At 36.8% G+C, this 16,779-nt stretch overlaps 1 protein-coding gene across 1 annotated transcript; it reads left to right on the forward strand.

The window, feature by feature from the left end:
• The first annotated feature begins 1,586 nt into the window (after positions 1-1,586).
• On the forward strand, positions 1,587-4,762 carry LOC123558712 (uncharacterized). Its single transcript, XM_045350589.2, has 2 exons — positions 1,587-2,235; positions 2,740-4,762. The coding sequence occupies exons 1-2, from the start codon at positions 1,667-1,669 to the stop codon at positions 3,275-3,277; spliced, it is 1,107 nt and encodes a 368-aa protein (XP_045206524.2). The 5' UTR covers positions 1,587-1,666; the 3' UTR covers positions 3,278-4,762.
• Positions 4,763-16,779: the final 12,017 nt, after the last annotated feature.

Genomic DNA, 16,779 nt, shown 5'->3' on the forward strand with positions numbered 1-16,779 from the left:
GTTAGCAGTTTGTACACTCAGAATCTAACATGCATCTTCCACTTTAGAGTTTTAGACATTCAGAGATCATCCGCTTCAATAGAATTGCAGTTTAAACAATGTGTTTTGCCTACTTTATTGTAAAAATATACGTTTTGAAACACATTTCATCATTGAAATATGACAGATTTTAACGACCTTTACTTTCAGTGAACAATGTCTATGATCATTTAGATTTGAGTGATTAATCAAAAAAGTAACATTTTTATCTATAGTAGGACCATAAACAAATAATGAACATGTTTTAAATACTAAAACATATGGTGGCTAATTTCTGCCATTTCGTGTGTTCGTGTCGGCGAGGCGAAATGTCGAAGTAACGAAAACACGAATAGTCGAAATAATGCATATTTGTTCGTGTCGGCGGGTCGAAATGTCGAAGACATGAAAACACGAAAGGTCGAAAACTGCTTATTTGTCGTGCGGTCGCCTTTCGACATTCGAGGCGAATACACGAAGTAACGAAACATTGAAGGCGAAATAACGAAAATTCAGAGGCGAACACACGAACTTTTGTATTAATCAGTTTTCGTGTCGGCGGGTATCAAAACTTTGTGTTGTCGACCTTCTTTTGTCGTGTCTTCGTGTATTCGCCTCGAAAGTCGAAAGGCGAACACACGAGAAATAAACAGTTTTCGACCTTTCATTACTTCGACCCGCCAACACGAACACACGACAAATGTGCAATTCCGTCCTTTCGTGAATTCGCCTTCCGGTAGTCATGCGCATAATAATTACACATATGCTGCTGAAATGAATATGCTATCTAAATAATGTGTTTTACCATTAATAAATGATATTTGCCCTAAAACGAAAGATAATGATTTATATTCCATAAACGATGTCATTGTTTAGATATTTTATCACTAGTATTAAATTTGTACATACATTAAGCTTCTGTCAGTCTTACGGGGCATATCATTACGACGACCTGAACTTTGAATGCTATCTAGATAATGCGTTTTACCATTTATACAAAAAAATATTCTCAATTTATGATAGAAAATGTTTCATATGCAATAAAATATGTCACTCTTCAAGTATTTCAGTTCTGGTATTAAATTCATATATACATTACGCCCCATTTTGTGCCATTATTATAGTGTATTAAGGCAGACCCTACACTTGTTCGTCTCGGCGGGTCGAAGTAACGAAAGGTCGAAAACAGCTCAATTTTCGTGTGTTCTCCTTTCGCCTTCCGAGGCGAATACACGAAGTAACGAAACATTGAAGGCGAAATAACGAAGGTTTAATACCCGCCGATACGAAAAGTGATTAATACAAATGTTCGCTCTGAAATTTCGTTATTTCGCCTTCAACGTTTCGTTACTTCGTGTATTCGCCTCGAAAGTCGAAAGGCCAACACACGACAAATAAGCATTAATTCAACCTTTCGTATTTTCGTGTCTTCGACATTTCGCCTCGCCGACACGAACACACGAAATGGCAGAAATCAGCCACCATAAAAACAAACTATAGTCGTGATAATGAAACACTATCCAGCATGATTATTCGCTCGGCTGTTTGTATTGTCATCTTTAAACTTCCGTATTTTCTTTGTCTAGGTGTCAATGCTCAACTATTTTAGCAAGACAGTTCAACAAATAACCGAGCGTGGAATAAAACTATGTCGACTTCATCTTTAGATTATAACGTGACGTCAACGTCTGAAGAACGACTCGTCAAGACTAGATTGCAGAATGGATACGATATTCCGTTATATGGCATCGGAAATGGATCGTTTTACTATATTCATATTCCAGCCATTTTATGTATTTGCACAAGTTTCGTTTGCGCAGTGATTTCTATTATTCTGTCTTTTAAACGGAAGAGTTATCACACGTTTTTCACCAACACCTGGTCAAGGAGTGAGCGATTTATCGTGTATTTGGCAATATGTGACGGCCTCTTTAACGTGTCACATTTCACAGACCACATGCATATTGTGATTGTCCGTGATCACGTGTATCCAAAGGAACTTTGTGAATACTACGGTTTCAACTTGGCTGTTTTTGTAACTTCACAAAATTTGATGGTGAATGTAGTTGCCATCAACGCATTTATGCTGATGTATTTTAATAGACATTTAAACTTTGGGAGGCGTGATTGGAAACTTCTTCTTTGGACGTTTGGCACCCCTTTTATAGGAGCCACCATAGCCGGGATAACTGGACAACTGGGAACCAACGGCTCGTTGTAAGTCGATTTTTTATAGTTTTCTTTTTATTTCTTTACTAAACTTAAGTTGCAGGTTTTTAGTTTGAAGACAAGAATTAAATGTACTACAGACACGTTTGATATATTGCGTAGTTCTCCCTTGTACTATGGTTTTGAAAGTTATGTATGGAATTGACAACAAACTGGGACATAGATATATTTGTTTTAAATCATAACAAGTAAGTAAGTAAGTAAGTAAAGTTTTTATTTATAGAGGGTAGCCCATTAAGCTAAGCTAATCTTCCATCGGTCCCTCTTAGACTAACCGATCAGAATGGTCTTCAATGATATATTTAAATTTATCTAAACTGTTTGATTTCTTAGATGGTGCATAATGTGATTTTAAAGTTTCAAAGAACTTGGTTTTTAGACTTTTTACTAATGTGAATGATACACGTCAATGATACACGTCAAAGCCGGATCAGTTCGTAAGACGTTTGCTGACATCAAGGTACAAGCAAAAATTATTTTTCATGTTTTCAGTTGTTACTTTGACGGCGTTAAGGGGAAGGTGGCTAACATCTGTTTTACAACAATTCCACTTTTGTTGATTGTGATAGTCAACACAATTCTTTATATCCTGACCTGGAAACGCATTCGCGACGAGACAGAAACATTCGAAAAGTCTGTACATGATATGTCAGCATCCATGCGAGCCTCACATCGTGCAGCACGTGCCATGTCGCTGTTCGTGGCCGCGTTCTTCATACAGTGGTGGGCCATGGCCTTGTATGGCGTTTGGGGGCTAGTTGATGAAAACGTCCCGCAGCCAATTTTCCATTTCGTTACAACATTTTCAAATATCGGCGGCTGCTTGAATCTTGGCGTGTACTTGCTGATACACCGGCAACAGCTGGGCAAAGGAGAAAACATCTCTACAGAGAAACACACGTTGGAAAGTGATGGGCACAAAATCTCCCATGCCGTGTCAAAATCTGCAAATGTGTCTTCATGTGACGTGTCCGTGTCAGAAAATCATGTAACGGGTAAATACCATGCAGAGAGAATAACTGATGTGTAACATAACATACAATTAATTCTTTTGTGTTATGAATTTATTATTTAAAAAAAGCTGGTATTGTATGCCTTTGCATTGACAACTTCTGGAGACTATATGTCGGTCAAAATAACTTTAACAAAAACAGGAAATTTCTGGACCGTTTATTTTTATTTTTTGATATGTAAATAGGTTTGTCTTGTTTTGTTTTATCTATATGTTTTACATTCATGTTTTTGTGAATGTAAAGAGGTACTTTTGCTTGTGTTGAATTTGTAACCGTATTCTGTAAAGCATTTTTAAACGTGTACATGTGCATGAAAGAATATTATATAAATGTGTTACAATAATAATAATAATAATAGTAATAATAATATATGTTCATATCATTTAGAAATGTGGCATTTTAAACGTGTAAGCCCACTGATGAAAACTTTTATATTCACAGAACGAAATGGGTATTCTAACACCAATCGCAAGGAAACATTGGCAGATGTATTTACTTCTAAACACGCTAACGTTTACAATGTATGTTCATACATGAGTGTTAGAAATAAGTACGCCTGCATCTAGAGACATTATAATCAATTCAGCCATTATCATATTTCAAGGTGGACGGATAGCTCAGTGGTTTGCACACTGGCCTTCCGATCCTGAGGTCGGTGGTTCGATCCCCGGCAGCTACTCGGGAATTTTCAGAAACGCTTTTCAGTGTTTCCCATCCAACTAGAGGTGTACTGGTCAGGAACCCAGGCAATCCTTGCGTGTATCAGTGCTATACACTGGGCACGTTAAAGAACCAGGCTGTCTCTTCGCAACGAGCTAGGCTAAGTTAGCCGGACAAGCCTGTATCTGATTTCTGATCTCTCTGTCGTGGGGGTTTTGTCTCACTCTGTCCCTTTGGTCAGATCGCTCTGTGTCTGTACTAGTAGAGGATGAATTTATGCGCCGTGTGGCAGCATTTTAATAATAATAATAATAATAATAAAGTCTCTTCCACTGTGACAAGTTATCTTTGTCATGTCAATGGTGTCATTCATATTTCCGCTTAACACCTCCTACTTTACATTGTTATAATAAGGTCAAGTGTTGGTTATATTGTTGATGAGTTTTGATTGTGATTTCTTGAATTTTGCACCCTTGTATCAAGGCCAAATTAGTGGAAAATCCATTCTAGGAATTACAATAACAATCTGAGAAATGATTGCAGATGAATGCAGATGAATATTATTATGTAAACTATATTTAACATTATAGGTTAAGTACAGGAAAGTACAAAGTGCACACTCTAGATGGTTTTACTTTCTGGCATTAGATACAATGCTTGATAGTATCTATGTGCTTTATACATTTGTACAAATATGTTTCTGGTCTAAGAGCAGACAAAAAGAAAAACATGTACAGATCATACGCCTAAAAGTATATGTAGTTTTCACAAATGTCCCTCTGCAGGACGGTTTATCTATAATTGTATATGGTATTATGTTTGATAAATATACCAGGACCTGATTGACCGCGTTGATTCTATAAACATCAATTTCAAGTAACTGTGACTTATTTCTTTCTTCCACAACTGCTTCTTCCGTTACAAGTATATTCAGTTCAATACAATGACGTCAGCTAAGGAAAGAAAATTACGTTGACCTTGTACAATGTACGAGACCACTAACAGACTAATAAAGACAAATGCATTGCACATTTTAAACAGAAATGGAGAACGGAGTAGGTATGTTACAGTATCAAAACGTAACAAGAGTTAAAGGTCGTCTTTGCGAAATGGGTTGTTTTGAAGAAGTGAAAATCATATTCGAAGTCTCAAAATCTCACACACAAAATACTATTTTTTAATTTTCTCTGCAAATGGAATGTTGTTGTTGTCTTGTAGTTCCCGCCGTTCTTTTTCGGCGCACTTCTCTTTCCGACAATGAATAAAAATTTACATACATATTATTTCACAGATTCTATGTCTCTTACTAAATTGAATCTATATAACAGGAAATTTATTTCTAACATGTGCATCGAGAAATAACCGGATCAAGGCATTTGGTAAACACGAACATCAAACCCAAATTATACCACAATTGCAACTTTTTATGTAGCTGTCAATCTTCGTCCTTCGAGAAAAATATCCCCTTTACTGAAATACGAAGCAGATGAACTATTCCGATAAAATCGGAAGTGTCTGTTGCTACGCGTCCAGTAACTAGACAACTAGCATTTTCATGTGTCCTAATTCTACGGTGACCCGTTAGGGCCATCTCCGCATAATGTGAGCGCGAAACAATGAAACAACGATACTACGATGTTGAAAAGTCAAAATAACGAAAGTACGGTGGTGAGAAGTCGAAACCACCATAATGAAAACACGAAACTAAGATGGTGAAAAGTAGAAAATATTTCGTGCTTTCATCATCGTACTTTCGACTTTTACCATCGTGATTTAGTTGTTTCGACTACGATGGAGAAAAGTCGAAAGTACGATTGTGAAAAGTGGTGTATACGATGGTAAAGTGTCAAAACCGTGATAGTGAAAAGTCGGAATCTTGAAAACAACGAAACGGAGTTGGTAAAAAGTCGAAAGTACGATGATTAAAGTACGAAGTATTTTCGACTTTTCACCATCGTAGTTTCGTGTTTTCATCATCTTGGTTTCGACTTTTCGACATCGTAGTTTCGTGTTTTCACCACCTTGGTTTTGACTTTTCACCATCGTAGTTTTATTATTTCGACTTTTCAACACCGAAGTATCGTTGTTTCATTGTTTCGAGCTCACAGTATGCGGAGATGGCCCTAACCGGACACCGTATAATTTATATGTGTAACGTGCGAAAGCAACCACGTACCAACACCAACGAAGGCGATGATTAATTAGTAATAAGGAAAAAATATGTATTCTATTAGTAAACAACTTGCGTTTCATTATGTAAACAATGACGAATGTGTTTACATTTACAATAAAACCTTATACTGCAGTGTGTCATCTATATTATTATTATACCAGAATTATATAGCGCCCTTTTCATGATAAACACGTTCAAAGGCGCTTTACATAATTATAGCAAACGTGGCCACACAGGGCGCGAAATTCATCCTCTACTAGTAGAGACACAGAGCGATCTGACCAGAGGGACAGAGTGAGATAAAGCCCCCAGAACAGATAGAGAGAAACCCTTTTTTAGATACAATAGGGTTATTATAACAGAAGCTCGATCTGGGATGCTGTATTCGGCTCGAGTGGATTTGTGCCAGGTCGGATCTAACGAGGCGCGCAAGCGCCGAGTGTGATCCGACCTTGCAAAATCCACGAGAGTCGAATACAAAATCACAGATCTAGGTACTGTTATAATGACCCTTTTATTATGTACCTCTTTTGTTTGTTGTTTTGCTATTGAACGAAATCTTCAATGTTTATCGATATTAAAATGGAACTAAGTGAAGTTTTTATATTTATAGAACTGTGTCAGGTCATGCATATTAATGAAAGTAGTCCGGCAGCATACAATACGGAAGGTACCGTACGGATTTTTTTCTGCCTGTTCATATTTAATTGTGAAATACAAGCCGATTTTTTACAGAATTTATATAGGTATATAATAAAGACTTGTCCGGCTAACTTAGCAAGCTCGTTGCGAATAGACAGACTGGTTCTTTAATGTGCCCGGTGTACAGCACCGATACACGCGAAGCCGTCTTTCCTGGGAAGAACCAGTACAGGCCTCCAAATTAGGTGGGAGACACTCCAGAGCATCTCAGAAATTTCCAGTGCCTGGACCGGGATCCGGACCTCTGGATTGACAGTCAAGCGTGTTACCGCTATACCATCGGCCCACCGTAGACAGCTCGTTAGGTTTTCTATCTATATTATTCCAGAAATTAGAAGTGTAGATAAGGGCTGAAGAAGGCCAGTTTTAACCAATGAACGGTTCATCTGAGTTCTATCGCCTACCTCTGTTTACCTTCCAGAATATCTGTTTATCAATAGGAACTTACTTTACAATTGTCATTTAACACTTCAAGAATTTATATACCACAGTAGTTTACTAGCAAAGCTCGAACCTTCATTGAAAAAAGTATTTATATCGGCGAAACACTTTTGAGGCCCCAATAATAAGGAAGTTGATGCCACCAACCAGTTGGTATTTTCTTGCATTACGTAAAGAAATTTCTCGTATTACATAAAGAAAAAACAGCAGATTACGTCCGGGAAATAATAAACGTTAGTATATTGTGTATTGATAACCGATGCATATTTATAGTTCATAGTCCAAATTTCTTTATAGTTACATGATACCGCCTCGGTAGCCTAGTGGTAGAGCGTCCGCTTCGAGTGCGGGAGGTCGTGGGTTCGATCCCCGGCCGCGTCATACCAAAGACGTAAAAAAAATGGTACTAGTAGCTTCCTCGCTTGGCGCTCAGCATTACGAGGGTAATGCTAGGACTGGTCAGCCCGGTGTCAGTATAATGTGACTGGGTGGGGTATCATGTCACGTGTCTACGGCGTGATATTCCAGTGAGGCAGCACTATAAAATTGGGCATTGTGCTCACTGCTACAAGTAGACACCGTCGTTTATATGACTGAAAAACTGTTGAAAAAGACGTTAAACCCGAACACACACACACACACACACACACACACACACACGACACACACATGACACACGAACGAGGACGACAGTAGCAAGTGAACGGAACGTGAAGCGCTACCCTACTATTACGGATGCTAATAGGGTTAATGTGAATTTCCATATGGAGCAATATGGCTTGAAAGGCGTTCCATTGATTCATATCATGCTGGATATTGAACAAAATCACGTGTCCGAATTTCATTAAGTGAACAGATAACAAAGCAAATTAATATAAATCTTATATGTACAGACATAGTAAGAGTTGTGTAACGTATCATTTTAAGTATAAACCCTTGCTTTCCTACAATAAGTCAAAGTTTAATTCGACTCTTCAACAATGCGCAAATAGAACTGCAACCATCTATTCTGCAAACGTTAGCATTTTGTTGTGATTTTACCACTCCTTCTTTTTCAGTATCATCTAACTTAATCTTGGATTTATTTCGATGCCTGCCTGGAAATCAATTAATTCAAATGTGTCAAGAAGAAACATGTTGTCTCATGAGATGAATTGGGAAATCAAATCGTTTCTAATGCAGAAACCTTTTAACATTATATTGTTTTTTTCCACTTCTACTGCTTCATCAAAAAGGGTTACAGGTTATAAGATTGGTACAAGAAATCTTCATAAATTCTTTAAACTTTAGTCTACTAAATTTCTAAAATAGACTGGTCCATCATTAAATTTGGGCAATATCATCTATTTTTCGAAGGGGTTTTCACTGAAAATTTACTGACCGAATAGCGATGGGTGCAGACCATGATTAGTCTGCATGGGCTTGCAGGTGGATCTTGATTTGCACTGGCCGCAAAGGCAGAAGTTAAATTATTAGTGACATGTTCTACGTATCTTTTTCCAAAATGATATGAAGTAGGCTTGATTTAATTCAGGAAATGTTCTTTGATTTATTTAACATAAATATGCAACAATCTATCTCTGTGTCTGTTTCATGACGCAAAACGTGCCAACACATGATTAAACATTTTACAAGATTATGTATAATTCCTTTAGCTTTAGCTGAAACTGAAACTGAATCTGTTTTATTCGATTAAACGCCTATTTCTATATAATGACATATTCAATGCCGTTGTTCATTAACAATGATTAAAATTTCTTGTCCAAATTGATAGAGAAAGCAGCACTGTATTTACTTAATAAACATGTAAATGAACATAATCTCCTTCCGAAAAATCAGTCCGCATACAGGCAACATCATTCGTGCGAATCGGCTTTATTGAGACTTATCAATGACATCTTGGACGCTATGGAACATCAAGAAGTGACTGCATTGATAGCATTAGACCTTAGTGCAGCTTTTGATACGGTAGATCACGATATTCTTTTGGACGTTTTGAAATGTCAGTATGGTGTCTCTGGTGTTGCATTGGACTGGTTGAACTCATATCTGAGGCCACGGAGCTGCCGCGTGAGTGTGAATCAAACAGTGTCATCAGCACGTGAGCTTACGTGTAGTGTCCCCCAGGGAAGCTGTTTAGGGCCGTGGCTCTATCTCACGTACGCAGGAACGATTTTTGACATTGTTCCCCCGTCCATTTCCGTCATTGGCTTTGCCGACGACCACACCGCAAGCACACGTTTTAAGCCCGAACCATCCATCGAGGCTAAATCCATTGGTGAACTAGAGGAGTTTGCTACAGATTCAAATGAGTGGATGAACAGTAACAAACTAAAAATGAATTCCTCAAAAACTGAACATATTGCCTTTGGAAGTGCCCCTCAGTTGAATAAGTTAAACATTCACGAGATAGATATTTGTGGTGATAAAATCAAGAGACAGAGTAGCATCAGATATTTGGGGGCCTATTTGGACGAAACTTTAACTTTCAAAGAGCATATAAAAATAAAGTGTAGAACGGCAATGTTGAATTTTATCCGAATCAAAAACATTCGCAAATATCTGACTCAGGATGCAACTGAAACCTTAGTGCTATCGCTGGTTATTTCGCATTTAGACTACTGTAATGTTATTTTATACGGTATTTCTGATTGTGACATCGCAAAACTGCAACGCATTCAAAATATGTGTGCGAAGTTAGTTCTGAATCGTAGAAGAAGAGACAGTTCTAAGCAGGCACTCTACGATTTGCACTGGCTGCCGATCAAAGCCAGAATAAACTTTAAGATCTTGACGTACATGTTCAATTGCCATGTTGGAAATGCGCCTGCATATTTGATTGAACTCTTAACACCGAAAATCCCCCAGCGCTCCCTCAGATCCTCGGAGTCATCAGTTGACTGTTACATCGTCCCTTTCAACAAGCGAAAAACTTTTAGTGATAGAAGCTTTAGTACTATAGGGCCAAAGTTGTGGAACAATTTGCCGTTGAACATCAGACAAAGTTCTTCAATTGACTGCTTTAGGAAAAAGTTGAAAACGCATTTCTTCAGAGACTACTTTGCATTATTCTAAGTTTTGACTGAGTTTTAAACAGTGATGCTGGTGACAGTGATAGAAATTTAATGTTTGTCTGTGATAATTGTATGTTAGTAATATTTTAAAATATAGTATTATCATTGACTTTAAATTAATAATTGCTATTTTGATTCGTTTTAATTAATCTTATTTAAAATATTTTATATTTAATATTTTATTTCAACTTGTATTGTAAAACGCCATTGAATATGTTTTAAATGTAGAAATAGGCGTTTAAGCAAATAAACCAGTTTCAGTTTCAGTTTCAAAATATTAATGATAAAATATAAGAACTCGCATAAAAATTCCAGATTATACATATCACCTGCTGATATAACATATAAAACAATTATCTATAATTTTAAAACAATGCAATGAAGTCTCTAAGATACAATGTCCTAAGCTAACAGCAGTTCATTCCATAAATTTGAACCAATACCACTGAAACTTCTGTCGTTTTCATATGGAACAACATAATGACAACATTAAGAATTTACCTTGCCTACTAGGGACATACTCTGTAAGCAGTTTTGTTAAATGCAAAGGTGCTCAGCCAATGTGACAGCTATACACGAAGGAAAGTACTTAATCTCAATCCTTGCTTTTACCGGCAACCAGTGTTAAGTCATACAATGCTTGTTTGGAACTGTCAAATTTCTTCCTGTTAATTAAGGACAAGTTTTGCACATGTTACATCTTATAGGTTATTTCGTCTTATCACTATCAGCTTTTTAAACTTAATGTATGTTTCTCCAGATTTAGATCCATATCTGGTACAGGCTCTCGTACTATATTTACTTTCAAAACAACTCAATACTGTACATTTATTTAGAAATATTTTCTATGTTAGAATATCTTACAAATGCTTTCTTTTACATAAGCCCGTCCTTTTTGTGTTATTTCATATGAAATATAAAATGCCGACTGAATATCAAACATATTGTGCAGAATCAACATTAATATTCAAATGAAAAACACAAAGATTGCAGTATCACGATTCCGATTTGCATACCGAAAGTTTTGCACAATAATGAGCATGTGCACCGATAATTGAGCATGGAACTTTTCATGATCTTTAATTTCCCCTAGTAACCATTATGTTTAAGCCTGGACGAACTACACGTTTTTCTAAGATCAGTTATTCCATGTAGAAGGATAATAAAGTTTAAATCTGTGTAAATTACAGCACAGATTATTTCATGACGACATCCAACTTGTTTGAAATGAAAACAAGAAGTTAAGCAACAGTAACAATTTACAAATTACAATTCAACCGCGTGCCATCACTGATTATCTAGCAGAGCAAACAGGAAAAAAATATTAGCGTGTTTTAACAGAGCAAAGAAGACTGAATACATTCAATGCGTGTTTTGGTTAAACTTTCCAAGTATTTTAGAGGCAGCACAAGTACGGGGACACTTTTTACCGCCACACGGCACTTAAAGACTGCTGTTGAAGCATAGAAGTATTACAAACTAGTTCTTCTAGCAGCATATTTTGTCACGCTAAATCCTTTTATCAATCATGTTAAAAACAAATGTGCAATGATACAATAATCGCATTTCTAAATAGAAAGAATGAACGTTTTATTTGTATTATTGAGAGGCTTTATTAGCTCACCAGAGTACAAAGTGCTCAGGGTGAGCTATTGTGATCGCTCACCGTCCGGCGTCCGTCCGTCTGTCCGTCGTCCGTCTGTCCGTCCGTCCACACTTTCCTTTAAACAACATCTCCTCCTAAACCAACGGGCCAATTTTGATGAAACTTCACAGGGATGTTCCTTGGATGGTCTTCTCTAAAAATTGTTCAAAGAATTGAATTCCATGCAGAACTCTGGTTGCCATGGCAACCGAAAGGAAAAACTTTAAAAATCTTCTTCTCAAAAACCAGAAGCCCTAGAGCTTAGATATTTGGTGTGAAGCATTGCCTAGTGGACCTCTACGAAGTTTGTTCAAATCATGACCTCGGGGTCAAAATTTACCCCTCCCCAGGGGTCACTTGATTTTACATAGAAAAATCTTAAAAAATCTTCTTCTCGAAAACCAGAAGCCCTAGACCTTAGATATTTGATATGTAGCATTGCCTAATGGACCTCTACTAAAGTTGTTCAAATCATGACCCCGGGTTCAAAATTTACCCCGCCCCAGGGGTCACTTGATTTTACATAGGAAAATCTTCAAAAAATTTCTAAAAATAAAGCAGAAGGCCTAGGTCTTAGATATATCACATGTAGCATTGCCTAGTGGACCTCTACAAAATTTGTTCAAATCAGACCCTCGGGGTCAAAATTGACCCCGCCCTAGGGGTCGCTTGATTTTACATATGAAAATCTTCAAAAAATTTCTTAAAATAAACCAGAAGGCCTAGAGATTAGATATTTCATATGTAGCATTGCCTAGTGGACCTCTACACCATTTATTCAAATCATGACCCCAGGGTCAAAATTGACCCCGCCCCAGGGCTCACTTGATTTTACATAGGAAAATCTTCAAAAAATTTCTAAAAATAAACCAGAAGGCCTAGGTCTTAGATATTTGACATGTAGCATTGCCTAGTGGACCTCTACAAAATTCTTCAAATCATGACCCCCGGGGTCAAATTGGCCCCGCCACATGGGGTTACTTGATTGTACATAGAAAAATCTTCAATATTTTCTAAAAAAAAACCAGAAGGCCTAGAGCTTAGATATTCGACATGTAGCATTGCCTAGTGGACCTCTACAAAATTTGTTCAAATCTTGACCCCCAGGGTCAAATTGACCCAGCCCCAGGGGTTACTTTATTGTACATAGGGAAATCTTCATAAATTTGCTTAAAATAAACCAGAAGGCCTAGATCTTAGATATTCGATATGTAACATTGCCTAGTCAACTTCTACAAACTTTGTTCAAATAATGACCCCCGGGGTAAAATTGGCCCCGCCCCAGGGGTAACTTGATTGTACATCGGAAAGTTTTCCAAAAAAATTCTAAAAATCATCAGTTTGACATTTGAAACATATTACTCTGGTGAGCGATCCAGGGTCATCATGACCCTCTTGTATTTCCCAGTATGAAAATTGATACTTTCTAACGTAGTCTCAGTTAACAGTTATTTATATAACCAAACTTACTTGAAAGTTCATTACTTAGTTTAAGAATAAGGAATGTAAATTCCAATTTCTTATAAACATCAGTGGCACTAAAACGTATAAGTCAAATGTATAATATATTTGAGTTATTGTAAACAGTGGAAACTGTTTCATTTCCACTTAAATTTCAAAGAGAAATGTTTAAATCTTATGTTGTTAATTCAATAAAGATGCCGTATTCTTGCCGCCATAAAGTCATTTTTCTGATACCAATTTAGACTGGAAATAAATTACTGGTATTGAACGAGCTCACAATTTTAAAATTAATTGATAATCTGTCTTGTAGAGAATGGTAATTCAGAGAAATTAAATGTATTTTGTGTTGTTCATGTTTTAGGAATCTGCTCAATATAGAGTTAAATTATCAAATTATAATGTTTTTGTTTCATGAAGAGCCTGCACGAGAATCGAGTTTTACGGTAACGCAAGTATACTTTCACACCGGGTGGTGGATTTTAAAAGTTTCGTCGGAAGTTATAAATTAGCGCCCCTATCGGAAGGAAGTACTTCACTCCGCATCGAATTACTTTACTCCGCAGCGGATACAGAACGTCTTTCGATTGATCAATAGATTACATAAATAATGTATGACTTAAAATCAGTCAAAACAGTATTCAGTTATTTTGAAAAAAAAATCAAACATTATTTGGTAAATTACATTTGCCATTTTGCCCACACAGCTTGAGTTCGCAGTACACGAGGCCGGGATTTCCCATTTAATTAAATGACGTCGTGAATTTACTATATTTGGCGGACAGGAAATCGTTCTCTTCGCAGTGAATTCAGAACTGCATTCGATTGCTGAAAATTATTCAACACTCAAAGATCATGCAAGAAAGGTTTCCAGTTAATTGAAGAAAACAATTTTTTTTAAAAGATCAAACATTGGCCAGAAAATGGAAAATATTGTAATTTATTCGTTGTTACAGGTATGACGGCACTAAATTTAGACTCATCAAGTGAATAGGTTCTCGCGAATTCTTTTGAGTACTGATTAGATTTCTTTGAGCTCGCTTTGAGGCTTTGCCTTATTTCATTACCATAAAGTGGTATTACTACAGATAATTACGGTATATCCCGAAATTAAGCACTCTTTCTTTCTTGAAACAGTTATTTAACATCTTTTTCCGTATCTAATTCCTCTTTATGACAAATTACGCATACTTGCAAGCTTGTCTTGAAGCTGTAGTTATGCTCGTCAATATAAAAGCAGAAATATAAAAAAAACTACATTTATGAAAATATTTAGATTTAAAATATGCTTAAATTTAAAATATAATGCAAATATAATACTCACACTTTTCTAATATGTTTGTTTCTGTTAAAACAGGCTTGCGCTAAAATGACGTCAGGTTAACGTGCGATGACGACAATAATTTTGACCAAGAAAGAGCGCAACTATATTTTTTCTACTGTTTTATATTGAGCATATTAAAATTGAAATAATGTACAGCAAAGTCGTGTTTTACTTAAATTAATACACTCAAATCGGTTATACGTCCCCAGAATAATTAAGTCGGCCTACGCCCTCGTGAAAATTATTCTGCGGATGTATACCTATTTTCGTGCATTAATGACGTTAAAACACGGGTTTTCTATATATATTTCCTAATTAGTATATATTGTACACTAAATACAAAAACCAAAAGTTTTGTCAACGGTTTTTAATTTGTTTGGGCGCATTGCACATCACATCTCACTAAATTCATTAATTACACAGTTTCTTTAATGCAAGTAAAAGAAAGAAGCACTTGAAGGCCAGCAACCAGTATTTAAAAAGTTTTTTTTTTTTTAGATATCTCTGTGATTAAATGCGTTTCATAGAAATGAACGTTCACTACTGTAACCGGGCCGACCAGGGATTGTCAAGTCACGGTTTATACGTTTATTCATTACGACGAAGACACCACCAATCATGAAAGCCTGTATTACACAGTATACAAAAACATGCATAAGACTAAATACAAAACATTTTATAAAAATTCCATTAAAACAAAATACAAACGCGCATATAAAAATATCATAGAAATACGATCCTACGGTAACGTTAATTAGTTAAAAGAAAAACAAGCTTACCAGGATCGTCTACATTGCCATTATTTAGATAAATAATTGGGTTGTGGTACCCACGAAGGTAGTAGATATCCTTCTATAAAATGAATATATCTATCTAAGAATAAGTAAGTAAAGTAAGTAAATGTTTTATTAACGTGACATGTACATAAGTATTACAATACATATATACAAAAGTAGTACAGCAACCGGACCAATGTGATTCATATCTAATATGCAAATTTGCCAGAAGCATCACTGACATACGTGGACAACAATAAATAAGAACGTCTGTTATTAACTAATACATCAATATAAATCTAATTAAGAGGGTCTCGCGACCTTCCTCCCACTACAGAGACCAAGGTGTAACTGCGAAGAAACAATGTATATTCGGCGGGAAATAAGGGTTTGGCGGGTTAGTAAAGGGCTACACTACTGTTAGTGGATTTCTATGTCAGGAGTTATATTATTTAATCCCCCGCCGTGGCGGAGGGATTATAGGAATGGTCTGCGTCCGTCCTTCCGTCCGTCCGTCCTTCCGTCCGTAACAAATTCGTGTCCGGTCCATATCTCCTAAACCCCTTGAAGGATTTTCATTAAACTTGGGTCAAATGATCACCTCATCAAGACGATGTGCAGAACCCATGAGTCAGCCTTGTCGGTTCAAGGTCAAGGTCACAACTCAAGGTCAGAGGTTTGAGCCTGCCATTTTGTGTCCGCTCTATATCTCCTAAACCCCTTGAAGGAATTTTATAAAACTTGGGTCAAATGATCAGCTCATCAAGACGATGTGCAGAACCCATGAGTCAGCCATGCCGGCTCAAGGTCAAGGTCACAACTCAAGGTCAAAGGTTTGAGCCTTCCATTTTGTGTCCGCTCTATATCTCTTAAACCCCTTGAAGGAATTTTATAAAACTTGGGTCAAATGATCATCTCATCAAGACGATGTGCAGAACCCATGAGTCAGTCATGCCGGCTCAAGGTCAAGGTCACAACTTAGGGTCAAAGGTTTGAACCTTCCATTTTGTGTCCGCTCTATATCTCCTAAACCCCTTGAAGGATTTTCATTAAACTTGGGTCAAACGATCACCTCATCAAGGCGATGTGCAGAACTTATGAGTCAACCATGTCAGCTCAAGGTCAAGGTCACAACTGAAGGTCAAAGGTTTGAGCCTTCCATTTCGTGTCCACTCTATATCTCCTAAAACCCTTGAAGGAATTTTATAAAACCTGAGTCAAATGATTACCTCATCAAGACGATGTGCAGAAATTATGAGTCAA

The sequence above is a fragment of the Mercenaria mercenaria genome, chromosome 5 (assembly GCF_021730395.1).
Source record: "Mercenaria mercenaria strain notata chromosome 5, MADL_Memer_1, whole genome shotgun sequence".
Taxonomy (NCBI): domain Eukaryota; kingdom Metazoa; phylum Mollusca; class Bivalvia; order Venerida; family Veneridae; genus Mercenaria; species Mercenaria mercenaria.

Coding starts and splice junctions, on each gene's coding strand:
- LOC123558712 (XM_045350589.2), top strand. CDS start 1,667: ATGTCGACTTCATCTTTAGATTATAACGTGACGTCAACGTCTGAAGAA. Junction 2,236..2,739: donor CTGGGAACCAACGGCTCGTT/GTAAGTCGATTT, acceptor TCATGTTTTCAG/TTGTTACTTTGACGGCGTTA.